Raw genomic sequence first — 22,863 nt, 5'->3', positions numbered from 1 at the left:
AATCTCTTAAAATATTAAAAATAGATGAAAATGTTTAATAAAATATTTAAACAAATAATAAAAATTACTTAAATTATATACATAACTTTTAACAAAATCATAAAGGAAATATTTTATTGATTATAAACTAATAAAAGTAAATTTGTTGACATATTCAAAATACCTTTTGAACTAAATTAATAAAATGAATTTAAAATATTAAATTAAAATGTAAACGACTAACAACTTGATATTTTAAAAGCATAAATTATTTTACGTAGTCAGAATGACAATTATTTCGAAAAATCTTAGCGGAAGTGTGTTGTTAGCTTTTTAGCTTGTGGTCCTTCAGGCTGTTGTTGTGGAGGGAAGCAGTTAGCTCCGTTTGCTCGTCCTGTGTTTGGAGGATAGTTCGCTGCTGGTTTTCGCTCATTCGGAGTTTCCATAATGGCGTATCAGCTGTACAGGAACACGACGCTGGGAAACAGCCTGCAGGAGAGTCTGGACGAGCTTATACAGGTAACACTGCCCGCGGACACGGAGCCAGTGCTGCCAGTTGGTGGCATTCAGCTCCCCGCTAGCCTGTTAGCCGGATGAGCTAACAGTAGCCTGCTAGCTGTACCATGTTTCAGACTCCAGAAAACAAGCAAAAAAATCAAGTTTTTACCAGAGAGGGGTTACAATTTTGCAGGTGTGAGCTGTAGGGGATGAATAAAAGCGGGGAGGTCAAAGTTCACAGACGTACAAGTTACTGTTCTGTAACAGTGATGAAGGTTCTGTTTACCTGGTTCAAGGGTGAGAAAGCCTTTTAATTAAACGAGTTGACGCTTCTTTTTCACGTCTGAACCTCACATCATGCTCTGACACTCGCCCTCTCAGGTGTGCCGCACTGTGGGAGAGTATAGTTTGTTCTTCAGGTGGTGAGAAATACGAGGAAACATCTGACTCTTTAACTACACGTATCAGTGCTCCCTCCAGAGGCAGAGGAAAGTCCTGTGTGCTCAAAGACCAAACCACTTTAGTGCAAAGTGGCAGATGACCTGAGTACAGCACATCTGTTTAAATCACTTCAGAAAAAAATTGTCTTGAAAATGTAAATTGTGCTTCTGATTTTTCTGTAAAGTCTTGTTTCAAAAAAGTCTTAAACCTTTTAGAACTAACAAAGCGTTAAGACTTTAGTTCAAAAACAATTCGTGTTGGCAAAGATGCCAACACAAGTTTGAATGGCTGCACTTCACTGTTGTACCGAGTTCTACCAGATGGTGGCAGCACACCCACCGGTCTGCTGGGCTATAATTTTAGGAACTGGGTATAAAATTAGGAGAGTAACTACACAAACAAAAGTAATTCTCTGTTTTTGTTCCGTGTGCCATCAGCTGTTACAACATTCCTGTTTGTGAGTGTTGTCTTGTTGTTGCCCTCGAGTTCATCTCATTTCATTTGCACCTGTGCAGGTGAAATAGATTCAGTGGTTTCTTCTTCGAATGTTCACCTGACTTTGTGTTTTACTACAATGATCGCGTGTTCCCACCATTTCTTTGAGCTGTTTATTATTTAAAAATCTTAAATTTAAACTAATAAATGTGTGTGTGTGTGTGTGTGTTCAGACTCAGCAGATAACTCCTCAGCTCGCTCTTCAGGTCCTCCTCCAGTTCGATAAAGCCATCAACACAGCGCTCGCCAACCGAGTCCGCAACAGGGTCAATTTCAGGGTGAGTCCATCTGTATTTTCTCAAGCTCCGCCTCCTAAAAAAAAAATCATCCAACCCCGCCTCTGTCTCTGTCTCCACCTCTCAGGGATCTCTGAACACATACAGGTTCTGCGACAACGTGTGGACGTTCGTTCTGAATGACGTTGAGTTCAGAGAGGTCACCGAGCTCGTGAAGGTCGACAAGGTCAAGATTGTCGCCTGTGATGGAAAGAGCGAGTCGACCCACAACAAAACTGATAAATGGCAAGTACAACACACACACACACGTGCGCATGTCCATCAGAATCGGCCCTCCTTGTTTACTTTATTTGAGTGCAGCTCTTAAAAATCAATTGTACCAAAATCGTTTTTGTTCATTAAAACATTTTCTGCCGACACGACGCAGCAGCAGGGACGAGCTCCTCGTGCTCTGCGGCAGACGTTCTGCTGTGTTTTTGTGCTTCAGCTTTATTCTTTTTTTTAATGCTTGGACTCTGAGAGGAGCTTTGCATGATTGTTCAGAATAATCCTTTATCTCAGCGTGCGTGTTTTAACGTTCAAAAACACTTTGCTGTCTCTTCATTTACACACATGCAGAAGTGCAGCTACTTCCTACCTTGACCTTTCACAACAAAATCCACAGATAAATATGCTGTTTAATAAGTAAAAAAGGCTTTAAGATCCGATTTGTGAAAGTAGATGCTGATACCACAGCATAAAGATGCAGTCAACATAAAGTTGCTCCAGCAGATTCTCACATTTTCTTCTTCTGTGCCGGTGTTATTCGTCGTTAATGTCGTCTTTTCTTCTCTTTAGATTTGGGCGGCCGGCTCTCTGGGAGTTCCTCTGTGGGACAAAGTCCCGGATGGACCTGGACTGTACATATAATTTATTACAGCGGTCACCTGTGTGGGTGTGTGCGGCAGTTTGCTTTGTTTTTTATTGTTTACGGAAGTTTTTGTTCAGTTTGTTGTGATTACTGAGTCATGAATAAAAACTTTATTTAAAACACAAAGAACCTCTGAGCATTCGAGCTCTTCTGTTCCATCAGGTATCATGACGGACAAAGGTTTTAAAAAAAGAGGTGGGGTGGGGGTTGATATTCTGAGCTTTAAATTCAAAAGAAAAACAAATCCCCCCCCTCAAATTTGTGAGAAAAAGCTCAAATTTACAAGAAAAAATTTCAGATTTGCGAGAATTAAAAACCTTAAACCAAGAGACAAAAACTGAGATTCATAAAAAGCTTTGGATCTGTGAAAATAAGATTGTGAGAAACACAAAATTAAATGAGTCTTAAACAGCGATTTGTTCAGATTATAAAAGGACCGAAGACGTTTCCAGAGTTTTTTCTGCTTTATTTACTACAACATCAGGACTGACATCATGTAGAAAAGAAATCACGGTAAAAACGACACGATTTCGCTCCTCAGCTTCCTCGTTTGCTTCATAAACAAGCAGAATATCAACACATCTTTGTCTCGTATTCGCTGCGGTGAGACTGATTATTGACGTCATATTTGGACCCATAATACATCATCTGTATGTACATCTCAGAAAAGAGCAGATATAAAATATAGATATTATAACTCTGTGTAAACGGATCAATACTGCACAGAGACGGAAATGGCTTCAGCTTCCAAACATTACAAAAAAAAAAAGACTTAATCCAGACGAGATGTTGAGAAACGGGACGTTAGCGGCCGCGTTTCAGCAGAACCTGCTCGAGAAAAGTCTCGTTTTAAGTGTTTTCAGCCTCTCAGAAACTCGCCGACGTCTCAGCGATCAGAAGCTGCTGACGGTCAGTTCTGCTCTTTATACAACATATCAAAAAGAAACAAAAAAATAGGTGCCAGGTGTTAGCTCCAAGAGGAACTCTTTCATTATAGCTCTATTTGTATATATGCACGCAAATGTTACGTACTCTGTCACCAGTTTATTAGGAGCAGCAAGTTTAAAAAATGGAAGCAGCACTGAATTTTCTGCTTAAAATTTTTGTTAAAAAAGAAAAAACTGTAGAAACTGCCTGTAAATATTCTCTTCACCCTCTCACAGCGAGACGCTGAGCTTGAGATTTCAAACTAAAATCTGACTTCCAGGATCTCACGTGTGCTGCTTTTCTTTTAAATTTGGATTTTTAGCACCAAACCAGACTTGGACAGTCTGTAAATCTGACTCATTAAAAACGTAACCTTCAACCTTTGCTTCACTTCAGGCGTCCGTTTCTGTTATTTGGTCGACATCGCTGAGCAGGATACGTGTGAAGCAGCTCCGACGTGTTGAAACCTCTATGATGGCAGATTTGCTGCTGTGTTCCTAATAAACTGACCTCCGAGTGTAGTTACTTCAGATCACTAGAGTCAAAGTGTTTACAGAGAGATAAGAGCAGCTGCTGTGAGCGGCAGAAACCGTGAAATGCTCCTTTAGTCGCAGAGCGCTCAGCTGGAAGTGACGCGGACGTGTAAAGCTGCTTCAGAGCTGCCAAATGTTCATCGCACAGGTTTGGGACCGTTTCTGGTTCCAGATGTAAAAACATTAAAAGAAACATCCACCAGTAAAGTCCAGCCTCTGTTCTTCCTCCCAGTCTTCCTGCCTCTTCCCATCGCCTCAGTCGAGGAAGCGCTGGCAGGCTTTCTTCCAGCGGCAGGCTGTGCACCACTGGTCTCTGTGCTCGATGCCGTAAACCTTACGACACTTTTTGGCCTCGCCGCGAATCCTTCTGAAAAAACACGGAGACAAAAGGGTCAGCGAATGACTTCAAGATTAAAGCTTCACGCACATGAAAGGAAGCTGTAAGCTCGAGCCAACATAGGACAGCAGCTGGCCAATCAGACGCCACTGTGTCATCGAGTTTTCCTCCCGTGGCTTCGTTATCAGGGACGTGTGCACTGAGCTCAGCGATCAGCTGAATGGGAGGATCTCATAGACTACAGCCATCTCATATATACAGTCTTTGTTCAACAAAAGAGAAGCACTGACCTGGAGGGGGCGCTCTGATGCTGCAGCCACTGCTCTCCCACACTGACTGAACGCACCCGGAATGACAGACTCTGAAGAAGAGAGAGGAAGAGGAGGTCAGATTGGAGCTTTTCATTGTTTCTCTGTTGCTTTCTGAAGCACGAACAAAAAAAACAGAAGCAGGGCGCCGTGACCTGTTCTCGGGGACGGAGCCTTGATTAAAGTGTTCATATTCCACGTTGGAAAGTCAAAGAGAAGCACGATAATTCAAAAAACAAACATAAAATGACCAAAGCAGAGACAAAGAATCGAAGACATGAGATAAAATCGCCACAGAAGGATGAAAAAGACAAGACGCCTCCACACGTTCATGTTATTGTGTGTCTGGCTCGTCGTCAGGAGGTGTTTTGTTTTTATTTTCAGGCCCAGCTGCCTGTTTTCAGTCGTGCAGTCGTGCATGAAGCAGCTGTTTACAGCCGTCACCGCTGAGCAGTGTCCTCTGCCGGCCTGCAGGTGGCAGCGCTGCTCTGCAGTGCACAGCTCATGGAGAATTAATCACAAATGATGTGAGGGGATTTTCCTGCCTGAATGAAACCATGAGGGAGGAGTACGCACCCTCCTTTCTCCAGAATGAAACCAGTTTGAACAGGCTGCGGTGGCAGGAAGCAAACAATCGGCTGCTGTGCACACTCACCGAGAAAACACCGAATTGGAGAAGTGAGGGCAGAGAGCCGGCTGTGGGGGGGATGCACCGTAATTAGCTTTAAAAACTTGGATAGAACCTAAAATTCTCAGGGAAAGTCCTCCGTGCTGCTTCCTCTGCAGATCGGGGACAGAAAAGTCTGTTTTTAATGAAGACAGAGCCTCACTGTGCACACACACACACACACACACACACACTGTTAGGACACAACCTTCACTCTTCTTTAAGGATAACTTTGGGTTAATTGTGGACTTTCCGCCGTAAAGACCCGGCCGAGGGCAGCAGCTTCGTCAGAGCTCTGTCACGCCGAGTTTTTGTGCCCAAAGCACAAGTGAGCCAAAATTTCACCTTACACCTCTGACACCCTGCTGCGGGACGCTTTTAGTTTTTATGTCGGTTCCACCTCAGACTGAGAGACGTTCGGTGTCCGGGTGCCGCCATGGTAGCGGCAGCAAACTTTTCCTGCTTTAATTGAAGCTTTTTTCTCTGATGGATCCTGAAATACCTACGAACGCTCCAGCAGGGAAGCAACAACTTCTGTGGTGCAGTAATGATGAGTCTGACTCATTCTGTTTGCTTCACGATCCTTTTTCTGAATTGGGGGGGGGGGACAGGTGAGCTGGTCTCATCGTGGACCCAACCAATTACACTGTGGGTCTCACTGAAGGATACATCTCGTGCCAGACGTCATGGTAACCGGATACTGTTTTTTTTAGCCCATTCGACGCAGCTGTAGTGTCTAACTGTCCACGCTGCTCCTCGGTAGCTTCGAGGACACAAAGTGTGAGCTCAGCACACCTTCACAATAAAACCTGATTATTAAAAAACTGAAGTCTGAATTTTGGGGAAACTTTCTGATCGAACTGTTTTTTGTTTTTCGACCTTTAAGCTCACACCTCCCCCAGCAGCAGCTGCATCCTGCTTCAACTACAGCGACACAGACACCTACTGCAGAGCCGTGTGATTAAAAACAGCCAAAGTTCTATTATTAACTCAGCTTATCAACAACTGCTCTGACTTTACATCCAGGTATCCGCGTCGTGTTGGGGGCGATATCAGCTGAGCCTGCAGACGGGCAGCACCCACGCCTGCTGAGCTCCGCTGTTTATCCTCTGTGGGCGTGCTGAGCCCGCAGCAGAGACTATTTAGATACTTCTGTGTTTATGTTTTCACAGATAACAAAGGTTCAGATCCCTGATCGCAAGTTAGCGTGCTCCTCGCGGCATCATAAGCCCAGATAAATGTACCCGTGATGGCGTAAAAACGTGGAAACCACATCAAATCAAACATGGAGATCCCAGATGTGCGGGAGCGACCCGTTAATAACGAGTTCTCTCAGGTTCCTATAAATACAGATCTTAGTTGCTCTGAAGATTTACCTGTTTGTGGCAGGTAGTGGGCGGGGCTGTCCAACGGCAGGATGGTGTGGCTGCTGCCGCTGACACCACGTGTTGACTCGGAGGAGGAGCCTAAAAACAAAAAAATACGAGTTAGCTATAACAATAAAAGTAATCATTAATATTTTACAGCCGAAAAAACATCAACACACCTGGTAGGAGTGCTCTGATTGGACCTGCCAGAAGCTGCCAGAAGACGAGGGGGCGGAGCAACTCAGGGCGGCACAGGAGGGAGACGGTGGAGACGGTGTTGGTGGGCTGGAAGGCGAGGACGGGGAGGAAGCCGGTGAGGCGGGGGAGGAGCCGCTGTGTCCAGAATGGGGAGGAGACCGTTGCTGCGGATGCTCCCATTGGTTGATCTCAGTGTAGTAAAAATCCTCCTCACTGCGGGAACAGCGCTCATGTTCGCCACCACGGCTGTAAGAGGTCAGAGGTCAGAGGTTATTATTAAACAAATTCCTTCCTTACTGTCAGAAAAACTTTCTGAAGAACAATTTTATATAAATACAGTTTTTAAAAATATATGGAAGCCCATTGATGTCAGAAATTTCATTAAAATGCTGAAATTTCAGGATTTAAAAAATAAATGTAAATATGAACACATTGCATATCTGTGTGGGAGCAGCTGCGGTCAGACTTGATATAAAAATGTAAAGATATAAATTTGAAGTTTTCAAATGTTTCTGGCAGTAACGAGCTTCCATATTTAGCTCGTCCCGAGGCTGAGCAACGCCAGAGAATGGAGCCGCCGTCCGGTGAGGCTTACCACAGGTGTGTCGTCCTGATATGGCGTTTAATTCCCACCACAGACGTCAGCACTTTACCGCAGCTCGGCCACAGACACCTGTACGCCACCTTCACCGAGTTCTGCAGGAGGAAACGCATCATCACCACCGGCAGCTTTCGTGGTCTTCGACACTTCGACAATCAATAAATCGTTTTTCCGTGACTGCTGTAAACCGCCACTTACCCTGCGTTTCCGTGGTGCTGGCTCATCAAACAGCACCTGGTCCAGCTCCATGTCAACACCCTCATCAGGAGGCGTGGCCGGGCTGGCATCGGACTCTTTGATTGGCGGGGAAGGAGCCGGGCTTCGGTGAGCGTGGCCGACGCTCCAGTAGCCGCTGTCGGAGAGCTCGCCGCCGCCACATTCCATCGAAGCTGCTGAAACAGCAAAAACAACAAAAACCATCAGAGGGAGAAACACCTCCAGCCTCGCTTCGTGGAGGAAAAACGTGTTGCTTGTTTGTTTGTTTGATGTTGTGTACCTGCGAGGTCAGGCTGGGCGGGGCTGTGCAGCAGCGGGCTGCAGGACAAACTGCTGAGAACCATCGCTGCCATCAGCTCGTTCATGTCCACCTCATGAGGACTCCTCTGACTGCAGGACGACAGGAAGCGGCGTTTAAACACGTTTACAGGTAAACACAGAGTAAACGATAAATAAACACCAGAGGCGGGACGCGTCTGACCTTTTCGGGACATCGATGCTGGAGGACACGGATCTGCTGCAGGATGAAGGCGAGCTGTCGACTGAAGATTCACCTGCTCCTCCACACTGGAAATACATCTGAGATCAGACAGACACGGCTCACTGTGATTGGCTCAGAAAGCTGCCAGTCAACACAAACCTCCACGAACAGAAATACTCTTAATTTGGACAGACGCTGCGTTTTCCCCACATTATTGCTCAGCTCAACATCCAGGACCAGCACTCACCTTTAATCCAAGATGGCCGTCTGCTCTGCTTGTCGCTTGCTGTCCCGCTGCCACCATCGTCACCACAGTCTCACCAGTCTCCAGGTTGACCCCCGGACAGGTAGAGGTCACAAGTGCCCCAAGAGGAGAACGCTTCCCCAGACGAGCCTTTGGTATCATGTCTGCAAGAAACAAAGGAGTCTCTGTAAGCACAGCCAGGAAGCTGCAGGTGAAGGAAACCACCATGTGGCTGGAAGAAAAACACCTGCAGGGCTGTGGCTGGAGGTACTGGTTCTGTCCAGGAGAGGAACCGCTGCAGAACCAGGACCTCCACCAGCAGCTCGTCAGCAGGACATCACTGTCTGCTTCGGTCACAGATATTAGCAGAGGAGAAATTTATAAACGGTGTTTAATGATTCAGATAAGAAAACCTGAAGGGACCGTGCATGCCCCGCCCACGCCGTGTTGGATTAGGACCAACGCCACACCTCCGCCTTTGTGTAAACACTGCATCTGTGCACAAACTCACGGCTAAGATTTATCTGCTGACCCTCTGAGAGGCCCATCCCACAGGTTGGGCACCAGTGGACTACCTATCTAACTGTGAGTCTGCAGATATCCACTCCGAGTACACAAACACGTTGTGTACTTTTATCGTTGTTGTTTTTTAGTTTACTGGAGGATCTGAATCGTTCTGCTGGGAAAACGTTGGCTGTGGATTAAAATCTGAGTGAGTCACAGGCTGCAGAGTCATTTACAGTCAGGCTGTGTGTGTGTGTGTGTGTGTGTGTGTGTGTGTGTGTGTGTGTGTGTGTGTGTGTGTCATTACCAGCTCACTATCACTGTCACTAACAGCGTAGAGGATTAACATGAAGAGAGCAAATGGGTGTAACTGTCCATCAGCCTCTTTTTATCAGTTTACATCTGTTAACATGTGTGACCAAAAGTATGTGGACATGTTCCTCTGTGTATTTCTTTCCTCGGGTGGGGTGGGGTGGAGGTGGGGGGTGATTGTCATCTTGAATGAGCAGAGAAAAACAGCTGGTAGAAAGCTGGAAGGCCATGGCTGATGATCATTACAAGCTGCAGCATAAACAATTTCTCCATTTCCCGTCATTCAGAGCGAGCAGTCAGGGAAGCGCTGTCAGGGGTGGCGTCCACATACTTTAGCTTCACTTCAGGCTTTCAGATGTTGGAGTTTAAGGCAATCCTGAACTCTTCCCTGCACACTTTTCTGATGCTGACTTCTTTAAATGGTGTCCTATTTGGTGATGTCAGTGACCAAAGCACCAGAGTGTGCCTTAAAGTTCAAACACACACACATCTACACAGTATTATAGTATTAAAGACGCTTTTTGTAAAAACTCTCCAATGAAAACTTTCCCCAGAATGCTGCAGCTCTTTGCAACAATGTTTCAGTGCAGCGGTCAAACACGGAGATCAAGCGTGGTGGAAATACGAATCACACACACATATTGCGCTAACACGCGGTTAAATATTGTTGGCGTGTTCTTGTCTTACACACCTTGTGGCTCACAGTGGTATTACACGAGAGCGCAGTCCGCCCGTGTTTTAGCTTCAGGCGACCTCTCTGCAGCACAAACACACGTTTCACTGACTTTAGAAGGTTTGAAAGTGGTTTCGGCTGCACGGCTGTTTCACATGAAGTACCTTTAATGACTTGGGACAGGACGTCAGCTGTTTCCAAACAATGTCTCCAGCAGAGGTCAGAAGCGTCACTAACACCCAGCTGAATTTTCAGTTTTTCCTGCTGTTTTCAGAAAAAAACTCTTTTCAGCCCAAATTCTGCTTATTCACCTCTTCTGCAAAATTTTCAGCCTTTTCACCTCTTATCAGCACAAATCTCAGCTGTTTTCAGAAAAAAAACTCTTGAGCAGAAATTCTGGTTATTCATCTCTTTTCAGCGCAACTTTCTTCTTCTTCACCTGTTTTCAGCAGAAATTCTGCTGATTGACCTCTTTTCTGCAAAAATTTCAGCCTTTTCACCTCATATCAGCACAATTCTCAGCAGCTTCTGCTCATTTCAGCAAAATTGTCAGTCTCTCCACATGTTCTTTGTCAGAATGAGTTTGGCTCAGTGAGACAAGTGGCTGCCTTGAGACCAGGAGGGTCAGGTTCAAATCCTGCTCAAGGCAACATTTTTTTTCCACCACATTTCAGCAAACAATTTCTGCTTCTTCACCTGTTTTCTGCAAAATTTTCAGTTTCTTCACTGCCATACAACGTTTTGCAATTTTTTAACTTTTTCAGCTTTTTTCAGCAGACATCTTACGCGTTAAGGCATCCACACAGCATTTTCGCAGGAAATGCAATTTTTTCTAGTTCTAGTTTAAATCAGTAAATTTTTATCGGTCTCAGAAACACGCCACTCATGAATGTGGTATTTCGATTTCTGTCCTGCGTCTCCATAGAGTTACTGATCATATTAGAAGTTGTCTGCCTATATTCACCGAGTTTTACCGTGAGAGCGTGCTCTGTTTCTCCTCTGGCTGAATTGCAGCCAGTTTCTGTAAAATGGAATTAACAGGAAGTGCAAACAACTCCTAAAATCAGCCTCACGGAGCCCACTTTGGGAATCACTCCTGTAGGATCCTTGCTTTTCAACATAAAGCACTTCAGACTGTTAGTGCGCACACACCGACACACCCACGCACACATAACCAATCGGATTCCTTCGTCCCTCCACAATAAGAGCCCCGCATGAACAGGAAAATAGCAACTCTGCAGCTGATCATTAACTCCTGAAACACAAAGTGAGGCTCCTCCAACTCCTCACGCTGTGTTTGATCGGAAGGACGACGCAGAGGAGGAGGACACAAAAATATGAACCTTTTCACAAAAAACTAAAAAATCCTTCATTAAAAAAAATGATTATCAAACAGAAGAAGTGAGAAAAAGAGAAGCAGTCACCCCGACGCTGTAACTCCCAGCAGCCCCATCCTCACAGCATTACACACAGTCTACACACAACAAACAAACAAACAAATAAATAAATAAAAACACACGCGCACTGCGCATGCTTCAGCAGTAAAACTCTGAGAGCAGTAAAAGTGCTTTAAAGCGAGCAGCTGTCACCTACCTGCAGACTGAGAAAAGCACCAAAAACAAGACTCGGAGGATTCCTGAGTGTGTGTCTGCTGCCGTTCAATGAGAGCTCAGAGTGTGTGTGAGGGAGAGTGTGTGTGGCTGCAGTTCAACACCTTCAGTGCGGGACAAGAGACCTGCAAGACCCGGACTGGATCCGGCTGGACGGGAGCTCCTGAAACCCTCAGAGCTGCACGCAGGCAAAGCAGCTGCTGTAGGAACTTTCCACCCAAACCGAAGGAGGGGCGGATGGGGGGAGGAGGGCATCACTCAGCATCTTTCAGCTGACAGGGAGGTGGTGCAGGCAGGGTGGAGGCAGGGCTGATATTCAAACCGGCACATTTTCCCCTGCAGGTCCGGGGACCCTGACCCTGCTTTCTGTAAAAGCCACAAGTGAAGACTCAAAATAACAGAGAGGCAGCTGAGCGGGTCACACAGGGGTCAGCGCAGAGCCCCCACCCACCACCTCCACAGTGAGTTTAATTAGAGAGGCCGTGGACAGGACTTGGTTCAGGTTCGGTTTTTCTGTGAAGCTGGAAAGAAACTCTCACCTTCGAGGTCACGAAATCTTTTTATTCTATTTTATGTGGTTTCTACTGAGCAGAGCTCTTCTACTGGGTTATTTTCTGGATTTTATTCTATGCTACTCTGATTTTGTAACTTTTATGGAGCTTTTTTGTGTCATGTTATGTGGCAAACTTACTGATTTAGATTATCTTGGCTTGTCTGTCCTTCCACAGGCTCGACCTTTGACCTTTCTCGCTCTGTTCTCACTGACTGACCTACATCCTGTAAAAAGGTGGAGGAAGTTCTCTCCTTCGGTCTGTCTGTTGCTGGAGCTCATGCTGGATGAATCCTGTTCATGGTTTTTCTTGGCCTTCAAACACGACCTGCCAGCATTTAGTCAGGACAAAGCAGCTGACTTGATATGCTCTTTGTTGTTTTTGGCTAAACGTCTGCTGATCACAGCTGTGATGATGCGACTGGAATAGAGGTTTTTGCTCTCTAGAGCATTTTTTCCTCCTGGTTAAGTAAAAGTGAAATACATAAACTCAGACATTGCTGTTATTGAAACGCAGTTTTCTATTGTCAGCGCGGTCATGTGATCGCTTCAGTTTGCTTACAGGGTTATTTAAAAAGTTCAGATTTGTTTTCAGAAGTGGAGCCAAACTTTGAACCTGAAACGCAGACGGAGCTTTTTACTCATATCATTTATGAAGCTGCTGTATGTTTGTGTTTGCTGCTGTAACGGGAATCTTCTGAGTTTTTTGGATAAAGAATCCGTCATCCTAAATTTGAGGTGAGAAGAATACCTGCTGCCTCCACCTTTATGTTATTTGTGTTTTTTTATGCAGTCAGTCACAAACTTTACCGTCGTGACTCGCAGATGTCGGAGGATTTCTTTTTCTTTCTTTGTGCCACTAAACGGTGAATCACCAGTTTGGACTAGAGTGGCCCCTCAGAACAAAACACATACCAGAGTGAAAGCACAAGCATGAAGGGAAACAGACGTGAGATGACACATTCCTCCAAATAAAGATGATTTTAAATAGAGGGAATAATAAGCTCAGTGTTGATGAGGCTCTGAGGTAGACGTACTCTGAGTCCTGCTGGGTGACAAACTTTGGCTTCAAAGTTGAAATTTGATCTTCAGTTTGACAATTCTTACAGTTAATACACTCACACTGTTATTATCACAGACACAGAGGTTCAGATACTGTTTGGTCTTTCTGAACATTTTTCTATGCTCTCACTGTGTCAGGAAACAACAAGGTGCTTTACAGAAACCCCCCCAAATCATACAATCCGCTGTGGGCAGCACACGGTGACAGTGAGAAGGAAGAACCCGCTTTGCACAGGAAGAGACCTCCAACAGAGCCAGAATCAGGGAGGGGGGGAGACAGGAGGTCTCAGTGTATGTCTATTGCAGCATGACTAAGGGAGGATTCAGGGTCACCTGGTCCAGCCCTAACTATATGCTTTAGCAAAAAGGAAAGTTTGAAGCCTAATCTTGAAAGTAGAGATAGTGTCTGTCTCCTGAATCCAAACTGGAAGCTGGTTCCACAGAAGAGGGGCCTGAAAACTGAAGGCTCTGCCTCCCATTCTACTTTAAATACTCTAGGAACAACAAGTAGGCCTGCAGAGCGAGAGCGAAGTGCTCTAATAGGGTGATATGGTACTACAAGGTCATTAAGATAAGATGGGACCTGATTGTTTAAGACCTTGTATGTGAGGAGCAGGATTTTGAATTCTGGATTTAACAGGAAGCCAAAACAGGAGAAATCTGCTCTCTCTTTCTAGTCCCTGTCAGGACTCTTGCTGCAGCATTTTGGATCAGCTGAAGGCTTTTCAGGGAGTTTTTAGGACTTCCTGATAATAATGAGTTACAGTCGTCCAGCCTGGAAGTAATAAATGCATGAACTAGTTTTTCACTCTCAGACAGGTGGATTCTAATTTTAGAGATATCGATGAGATGAAAGAAATCACAGCTATGTTCCTGCTGAAGGATAACAATCCCCAGTGAGAGTCACGTACACCAGAGAAGCACGAGCCTCCAAAACCCGCTTTCCTTGAGTTTGTGACGTCATAGAACGTCATGTGACACAGTCCGGAGGCTCGAAGACTAACAAACATGAACTCTGAACTCTGGTGCTCCCCGATCCGCGCCGGGTTTTCCCATCAGCACCCGCGGTGCCGCTCGAGCCCCGTAGTAAACAAGCTCACCACGTGGGGGAGGAGCTGAGCTCTGATTGGCGGAGGTCTGGAGCGCAGGCACACACCCCACCGAGGACTGTTGTTTATTGTGAGCAGGAGCGGACCGACCGTCTGTGGCAAAGCTGCAGGACACACACACCAGCACCGCGTACGCATCTGCTGCGCCTGCGCATTTCGCGCTAAGGCTCGATTACTGCGCAGGAACATCTGCGGAGTTTCAGCGGTGTGATCCTGCAGAGATAACAAAGAGACGGCTGTGGGCGGAGCGTGTGTGCAGGGGTACAGAGCTGCACGTAGCACACACACACACGCACACACACACACGCTGCGCTGCTTGCGTGAGCTACGTGCAGGCCCCGCAGAGCCGCCGTTAAAGCAACATTCCGCCTCTTTTTGTGCTCCGTGTTAATGAGTCACGCCGACAGTTTGACCCACTTTCTCTGCGCTCGCAGCTCCCACTGTGTGACAGTTCACAGCAAAAATAACAGCCAGAAAAACATCAGCAGGACACAAGATGCGGAGAGATTTTAATCAGGAATGAATTATTTTCTCAGTCTGACTCAAAACTGTTTAAAGGCCTCCTGATATTTATTATCAGCTCTATGAAGAGCGTCGTGTGACTGTTTCAGATAGTTTTCAGCAGCTGCTCAGGAATTTATGGACAGATTTGCAGGAGAAGTGAAGGCGAGGTGGCCAAACATGAAGTCCTGGTGCCCACATCAGGATATTTTCAGCATCAAACTGATAATTCCCTGAATTTCTGGAATTTTTGCTCTTTGTTTTTATCATTTTAAGATGGAAATGCTGTTCTTTTTTATTTTTATTTGTTTTAGGAAAACAGAAATCAGATTCAGCAAATCCTAGAATATAAAGAATAGTAAAGCCAAAAGGCTCTCTGTGGTGCTTTTAAACACCGTTCTCTGTAATCTTACTCCTGCTGAGTCAGCACACACACACAGACGTGATTCACTCCTCTGTGTGTGTCTGCTTTCAGACTCTGAGGCCGTTTCAGGCTTTCTGCGGGAGGCGATCTGATGAACGTACCCGTGTCACCTGCTTTTTAAGATCAGGCGTGTTTCAAAGCTGTCTGTCACACGTGTCCTGAGACGGCTTCTCTGGGAATCATCTAATCACTGTGTGTCAGTGCTGCATGGAGCTGCGCTGCAAAGGAGAGGAGTGCAGCTCTGTGTGTTTCCACAACGCCCAGTTATGGCGTGTTTCTGGGTGCACATATATTACTTAGACAACTACTTAGTGAACTAAGACACTGAAAACAACCTATAAAGGCCTCAAAAGGATCACATTAATACATCTGTTTCTGCTGCTTCAGCATCAGTGCGATGACTACGTGACAGTAATAAGGAGACATTATCATCCAACCAATAAACAAGCAAGTGCTTCACCTTCAGCAGATCAAGTAAATAAGATGGCTACAAATGGAGGAAATTCAGTTTTACTCGGTTTAAGATCTACTTACGAGTTTCAGACCTGCGCAGAAAACACCAGGAGTGCAACATGCATCCATTTTCTCCACTGCTTATCCGCCCGTGCTGCAAAGAGCTGGCTTTCAGGGCGGACAGGGCAGGAGGAGGTGTCGCTGCGGCCTATCAAAGCTCACTGTGGCTGCGAGGCACAGAGCTGAGCGTTCAACCTCGCCTCCTTCAAAAGTGCTCGTAGAAGAAGAGGAGAAAACCTGAAGAGGCCAAAGCTACAGCAACGCTTGTAATCAAAGACTTCATTACGTGACCAACACGTTTCAGCTCGAGGCTTCATCGAGGACAACAGAGTAGAAAATATCTAAAATAAGCAAACACACATAAATATGCACCAGTGAGGCATGTAGTTTAAAGCCTGGAAGTGTGGGGAGCCCTGCAGAGCACCTGGGTGTATACTGTAAACCTAGTGATTTTATCAGAGCAGCTTTGCCTGATTCACAGTTGAAAATAATCCTTCTTTGTCTGACACTGGACCAGTTCATCCTCAGTGACGCATAGACTGTATATCAACGATGTACAGATGCTGTCGTGCAGAGTCAAAGGATATTTTGGCTGTCGCCATCGTAGCGTTTTGGATCAGACGCCGTGAGCCAGATTTGATAGTTGTGAAGCATGGCGGTGGTAGCGTCATGGTTTGGGTCTGTTCTGCTATTTCAGACTCTCGCAATGGAAGAAGGAATTCAGCACTGTGTGAAGCAATCTCACAGCAGGATGTGAGGGCAGCAGTCCATGACCCGGAGCTTTGGGGAAGTTGGGTGATTCAACAAGTAAGAAAAAAAAGACAGAAAGGAAATCGGTGAAGAAATTCAGCCCTGAAACCAGCCGCGGAGCGATCTGAAGATGCAGTCCAGCCAAGGCAACAGAAATACTGAAATACTTCCCTCGTCATCATTAAATAAACAGGAAGTGTCTGAGTGATTCTGGTAAAGACTTTTTCCATCCTGAGACTAGTTTGTTTATTTGACAAAGTTCAGCTGTTCATGGGTTAGTCCCGTTCCCCTGCTTTCTTTTATCTGAAAGGCGTTAACCTGAACGTTGCTCGATATTCAAAAATTTATAACCAATAGTTATCATCATCATTATCAGCACACGTGGCCTCCTCTTTATCCTGAGGAGCCACATTTCTGTGTATGCCTGGGGCATAGCAGAGCTTATTTTTAAGGTCTATTCATCATCAGGATGCAGGGTTGTTTAATCAGCTGATGATGACATCACTCTGGCGTGATAGACCCGAAGCAGTCAGATGACTCGGTGAATAACTCTCAGTCTGATTCTCTCATCAGTTTTAGACATTCAGACTCTAAACGTGTGGACGGAAAGGAAGAACTCCCTTTTAACAGGAAGAAACCCCCAACAGAACTATGTGAAGGGAGGGGCAGCGATCTGCTGTGACAGGCTGGAGAATAGGGCTGTGTTTTGATTATCGATATATCGATTAAAATCGATTCTGGCTTGGATAACGTGATATCGATTCATTAAAATCCTGAATCGATTTTTTAATATAAATTTATTTTGCCTGAAACGCCAGAATCTCAGGTTAAACCTCACAAAATTTCAACAACCACCAAACAGCTGAAACAGTAAATGAGAGCAGGAACACGGATTCTGCACAGAGACATAAACACAAAGCTCGGACCCGCCGACGCATCAGGATCAGTGAGATGTGATTTTCTCACCCGACGGCACGGACACGGTCGGGGCTGAAAGCCGACAGCTCGCTGATTCTGATGTTTCGGCGGGTCCGCGCTTTGTGTTTACGCCCTTTTTGCACTGATTCTGAAGCTGCAGGTTTGATCTCTCTCCCAACAATATTGACTGAACCAGCAGCAAAAGAAGATCCAAACTACGCTTCACATAAACATCGTCATGAATTCACTCTGACTGTCGCTGTTTTGCTTCCACCAGGATAAAATCACACTTCATGCACAGCTCTCTCTCTCTCTCTCTGTACTTCAACAACAGTTTCCCATCTAAAAATCTGTTTTCTGCATTAATCGCTTGCTTGTTACGCACAAGTCTACCGTAGTTTACAGGCTGTCGGCCGCTGTTTGTTTCCTTTTACTTACTTCTGACAAGAAAGCCTCATTTCTGCCGTTCAATACTGAACAAATTTAAACTTTTTAAAATTATGCAAAATTGCGAAACGCTGTGTCTGTAATCAAACGTCTGTAACTTTGCTCTGCTTCACGTCAGCAGCATCAGCTAATGTTCATAAGTTGATTAATGGTTTTCTTTCATTTTTGATCTACTGCAGAATATTTTTATAAAATCCAGGCCAGGAAAATCACCTTCATGTTTTTCTGTGTTTTATCCGCAGCTAGCCTCACTGTGATGCTCACACCTTTGATAAAGTCTCACAAGTGTCAGCTTCCTTTTTATAGATATAAAAATATGGAAATGTACTGATGCATGATCTGAATTATAATATTTCTGACTGTCTGAGGCAAAATTTCCCCGATTCAAATCGATTCGGGACCTTGTGAGTCTGAATCGAATCGATTCTAGAAATCAGTGACGATTCTCAGCCCTACTGGAGAAAGTGAAGAGGGAGGAGAAGAAAACTGAAACTATGAGAGAGCGAGAGCAAAGATTGTGCTCTGCTGCGATGATACGATGGTTATTCAAGGCTTTGTATGTGAATAGAAAGATGTTAAAATGGCCGAGTTTATTTAATGCTGTCCGAGTCAGTGTGATTAGAAATCCTGTTTCTAAGGTTTATAAGTCAAATATAATAACATCAGTTTGTCTGAACTTAGAGGAAGAATATTAGGTTCATCCAGCCTTTATGTTTAAAAACATTCACTGTATTGCAATAAGCTTTTAAGATAAGAGATAAGATAAGATAGAACTTTATTAATCCCTCGGGTGGGTTCCTCTGGGAAATTCGACTTCCAAAAAAAGCACAGCAACGACCGAAGTTACAGTTACAGAATTGTTATATACACACACACACACACACACACACACACACACACACACACACACACACACACACACACACACACACATATAAATACAGAAACAAATATAAATAAAATATACGAAGGGGATAAATAGAATAAATAGGAATAAAAAATAAAAATACAAGTGAATTGCACATTTCAAGTATTGAGTCTATTGCACTGTTGACTATTTACAAAAGTATTGCACAAGGTATTGTACAGTGAGGTGAAGAGGCACTACAGCTTAGTTGTTCCCCCCTCCTTTGTCCTCCTGTTTCCCCTCCCTCTCCCCTCCAGAGAGGAGTTAAACAGTCTGATGGCGTGTGGGACAAAGGAGTTTTTAAGTCTGTTAGTTCTTGTCTTGGGGAGAAGCAACCTGTCACTGAACAGACTCTTCTGGTTGTTAATGGCCGTGTGCAGAGGATGCCCAGCATTTTGGACATCTGCATTCAGATGTATAATAACTTGTAACTCCCACTATTAATCCATAGTTTAATATCCATAATTTAATGTCAGCCCACCCTTTGCAGCTATAACTGGAAGGCTTTCCCAGGGTTTAGGAGCGTTTATGGGAATCGTTGACCGTTCTTACAGGAGCACATTTGGGAGGTCACACTGATGTTGGACGAGAAGGCCTGACAATCTCCAATTAATCCCAAGGTGGGATGAAAAGGTGTTCTGTCAGTTTGAGGTCAAGACTCTGTTCAGGCCGGTCAAGTTCTTCTACACCAGGGGTGCCCAATCCCGGTCCTCGAGAGCTACCGTCCTACAGCTTTTAGATGCATCCTTGTTCCCACACACCCGAATCAAATGAATGGCTTGTTATCAGGCCTTTGCCAAACACGATGGCATGCTGAAGAGTAGGGATGCATCTAAAAGCTGCAAGATAGTAGCTCTCGAGGACTGGGATTGGGCAGCCCTGTTCTACACCAAACTGGCTCATTCACGTCTTTTTGAACCTACCTTGTGTGCAATTGTGTTGGAACAGGAAGGGGTCATCTCCAAACTGTTCCCACAAAGTTGGGAACATGAAACAGTCTTGGTATGCTGAATTATTAACAGGGTATTAATCCCATAAATGTTTTCTAGGTCGGACCGAGGGGGGGGGACATTTGCTGTCGTGCGGTCCACGTATGTGACTGCTGAATGTTGGCTGGTTGATAGGTGGGCAGGAATAGAACAGGGAGCGATAGCAGAGTTCAGCAGGGAGAAGCGGGAAAAAACTGCAAAATAAAAAAATAAAGAGAGTGGCTGCAGTGACACTTTTCATTATTTTTAATGCCCGGTGTGTTAGAACTTCACTCTCCTTGGCAGCTGGCTTACGGACCAACAACAACATGAGCAAGAGGGGCCCACAGACTGGTTGCAGCACATACTTTGTACACCGCCTCCATCTGACAGCAGAGCTCACTGCAGGCGACGGGCAGGAGTGGAGCCCACAGCAGAGGCGCTCGCTCCGCTCGACCATAAATTCTGAATTAGGAGTTCCCTTCTCTGGAACTAACTCCTGAGAAACAACCCATAACCCCACTCCACCAAAACACTCGGCACAATGAGGATAGACAAGTACCGTTGTCCTGGCAACCGCCAGATTCAGACACGTGCACCACCAGATGGAGAAGTGTGATTGGTCACAGATCTCCGCTGCGCTAGAGTCCAGTGGCGGCATGTTTACACCACTGCATCCCACATTTACAATGTGCTTGGTGATGTAAGGCTTGGATGTAGCTGGTCGCCATGGAAACCCATCCCATGAAGTTCTCTACGCGCTGTTCTTGAGCTAATCTGAAGGCCACGTGAAGTTTGGATGCAGAAAGTCTGCGACCTCTGTGCACTATGCTCCTCAGCATCCGCTGACCCCACACCGTGATTTTACGTGGCCTAGCACTTCATGGCGGGGTTATTGTTACTCCCAATCGCTTCCACTTTGATATAATCCCACTCACAGCGGAACGTGAAAGGTTTAGTAGTGAGGAAATATTTGGACTTGTTGCACAGGTGCAAACTGTCACGGTTTGTAGAAGCCGTGTGCATGCTGAGGTGCTTGATTTTATACACCTGTGGAAGTGACTGGAACACCCGAATTCAATGGTTTGGATGGGTGAGTGAATACTTCTCACAATATCGTGTATTTGTGATTTAAATAACTTTACCTTCTTATATAAAGCGCCTCGAGGTGAGTTGGTGCTATAAAAATAGTCGAATATGACAGGTTATTATCTCCATAGCAATGAAAAAAAAATGTGTTTGCTAATAATTTTACCAAAGAGAAGCATGTATGATGTAAACAGTGTCCGCCGCTGTGACATGTTAAACTCAGCGAAGACAGAAAACAGGACTCTGTTCTCCAGAAAATAGTCATAGCCGAACCCCACCCCAAAATCACCTCATTCATAACTGCTGTGCGTAACATGATGTCAGTCAGGAGGTGCGTTTCTTTTCTTCACCTCTGTGGTTGCAATACCAACGTCTGTGTGTGAAGAAGACTCCTCGTTTCCACGGATACGTCCACTGGCAGCTGATGGACGTGGTAAACGTGCCTGCTGATAGTTTCACTGTTTTTAGTCATCAGCTGAACTCTTCTGATTAACTCTGACTCACACGATGACAGGATCTGACGCACACACACACACACACACACACACACACACACACACACACACACACACACACACACACACACACACACACATGTTTACCCTGTTTGTCTGTCACTGATTCGGCACTCTCACAGATCCCTGAACCTGGATCTGGACCTCAAACCTTTAAAGTTCTGTCCCTGACTGAGGCGCAGCCGTCTCACATCACACAGCTACAGGCTTTGCCATGGAGTCGTCAGCTTAAGCTGAGGGTGATGTGTCATCTGTGATAATTGTGGGACATCTGTGCAACTCTGTCAGACAAGTCCTACAAAAGCTCTGCAGGGCATCTCCACCTTACAAAAATGTCCCAAAGCTTCAGAAATCCCCTCCCTCCTTACAAAACTGTCCTCACTTCCTCTTTCATTTAAAACTTCCTGATAAAGTTCCCTGTTCTTCCACAGAAGCTTTGTGTTTGTGTGAAGTCTCAGACCTGATTGTGTCTTTACGAGGACCGGACAGATCGTCATCACAGAGCAGAAGCGTCTCAGAAGCGAAAACATGTCCAAACAAAGCCTCAGCTGTCATTTGGACGCCACTGCATCCTCTCCTGGTTTCACTGTGACTCTGCGTGACTTTCTAAATGCTGTAACTTCACTTACAGTCAGATGATAAAGCTCAGAAGAAATCACCTCCTGTCACCACGAGGATGGGGCCACGGTTTGATTACAGGAATATACAAACAGCACATGGTGAGAGAAGCTCAGCTTCAGTGTTTCACACCGATGTCACGATGTTGGACACGAGGCAGTGAAATCCGACATAAACATGTCGGCTTTGAGGGAAGATTTAATAAACGGAAGCAGCAAAATGTGACGTGTAAACTGATCTACTCTGGTTCCTTTCCTGTGTCTCAAACAGCAAGTCATGTGACCCACCGCCATGCTGCAGTTTATTCCCTCACTGAGACAATTGAGAGCTGTTACACTCCAGCAAGATCACTCAAACGCTGCTCAGTGGGAGTGGTGGTGCAAACAAAGACCCCATGAAGGTTTGGCCTGGTTGGAGGAGGACGGGCTCTCTCTGAGAACACTTCCTGTCAGTGGACTTGGACGGCCACAGCCACAAATTACAGGTTTGCCTCATCACAGCTGTTTAAAGTTTATTAATGCTTAGTTTGCATTATTAGGGGCGTGGCCTCTTTGACTGATAGGTGGATGGTGACACAGGTGGCCGTAGCTGCTAGCCAGGCTTCACCTGACCCTAAACTGGACCTCTGGACCATGTTTGTGCTGTTGGGGCATTTGTAATGACACTGGCGCCACCAGGCCCTCTGACCACCACCAGTAGGCAACGGGTGAAGTGTCTTGCCCAAGGACACAACGACCGAGACTGTCCAAGCCGGGGCTCGAACCGGCAACCTTCCGATTACAAGGCGAACTCCCAACTCTTGAGCCACGATCGCCCCACGATCATAGAAATGATCAATTCTGTCTCAAAAAGGGCAAAATGGTAATGGCGCTACCTTAATGTAGGTAAAGGTTTCACCTTATGGATCTACTTTGAAAACAACTCAACAACAATTCATTCATAAGACTTTCAAAAA

The 22,863-nt window shown here is 45.4% G+C and overlaps 2 protein-coding genes and 1 long non-coding RNA gene across 6 annotated transcripts; 1 reads left to right on the top strand and 2 right to left on the bottom strand.

Moving 5' to 3' along the window:
- The first annotated feature begins 294 nt into the window (after positions 1-294).
- Positions 295-2,695, top strand: gtf2a2 (general transcription factor IIA, 2). The gene is made up of 4 exons (XM_085471763.1): positions 295-498; positions 1,587-1,691; positions 1,777-1,934; positions 2,487-2,695. Coding segments are annotated over exons 1-4 (336 nt in total). The 5' UTR covers positions 295-426; the 3' UTR covers positions 2,488-2,695.
- On the bottom strand, positions 417-1,031 carry LOC146718101 (uncharacterized). Its single transcript, XR_014922745.1, has 2 exons — positions 764-1,031; positions 417-677 (listed from the first exon to the last, which is right to left on the bottom strand). It is a non-coding gene; the product is annotated as an uncharacterized LOC146718101 (long non-coding RNA).
- Positions 2,696-3,004: 309 nt separating the features above from the next.
- On the bottom strand, positions 3,005-15,783 carry znf395a (zinc finger protein 395a). Of its 4 annotated transcripts, none has more exons than XM_085471487.1 (10): positions 15,718-15,783; positions 8,442-8,602; positions 8,195-8,292; positions 7,994-8,103; positions 7,696-7,889; positions 7,492-7,592; positions 6,878-7,142; positions 6,708-6,797; positions 4,647-4,717; positions 3,005-4,386 (listed from the first exon to the last, which is right to left on the bottom strand). In XM_085471487.1, exons 1-10 carry the CDS (start codon positions 15,755-15,757, stop codon positions 4,275-4,277), a joined length of 1,242 nt encoding a protein of 413 aa, XP_085327613.1. In that variant the 5' UTR covers positions 15,758-15,783; the 3' UTR covers positions 3,005-4,274. The 4 variants fall into 4 exon arrangements, with proteins under 4 accessions (XP_085327613.1, XP_085327686.1, XP_085327625.1 ...); XM_085471560.1 differs by having other exon boundaries at positions 3,005-4,383; XM_085471499.1 differs by having other exon boundaries at positions 7,696-7,886.
- Between the last annotated feature and the right edge of the window lie 7,080 nt (positions 15,784-22,863).

This window comes from Copadichromis virginalis, linkage group LG1 (genome assembly GCF_057382275.1).
Source record: "Copadichromis virginalis isolate Kocher_CV1m ecotype Utaka linkage group LG1, C_Virginalis_male_GT1.1, whole genome shotgun sequence".
In the NCBI taxonomy this organism is placed as follows: domain Eukaryota; kingdom Metazoa; phylum Chordata; class Actinopteri; order Cichliformes; family Cichlidae; genus Copadichromis; species Copadichromis virginalis.
The sequence above is the reverse complement of the archived record's forward strand: the minus strand, read 5'-3'. Positions and strand labels throughout refer to the sequence as shown.

Excerpts from the sequence above, each read along its gene's own strand:
- gtf2a2 (XM_085471763.1), top strand. The coding sequence starts at position 427 with ATGGCGTATCAGCTGTACAGGAACACGACGCTGGGAAACAGCCTGCAG. Across the intron at positions 499-1,586 it reads GTCTGGACGAGCTTATACAG|ACTCAGCAGATAACTCCTCA; the intron begins GTAACACTGCCC and ends GTGTGTGTTCAG. Across the intron at positions 1,692-1,776 it reads GCAACAGGGTCAATTTCAGG|GGATCTCTGAACACATACAG; the intron begins GTGAGTCCATCT and ends TCCACCTCTCAG.
- znf395a (XM_085471487.1), bottom strand. The coding sequence starts at position 15,757 with ATGTTGCACTCCTGGTGTTTTCTGCGCAGGTCTGAAACTC. Across the intron at positions 7,890-7,993 it reads CGCCCAGCCTGACCTCGCAG|CAGCTTCGATGGAATGTGGC; the intron begins GTACACAACATC and ends TTGCTGTTTCAG. Across the intron at positions 6,798-6,877 it reads AATCAGAGCACTCCTACCAG|GCTCCTCCTCCGAGTCAACA; the intron begins GTGTGTTGATGT and ends TTTTGTTTTTAG.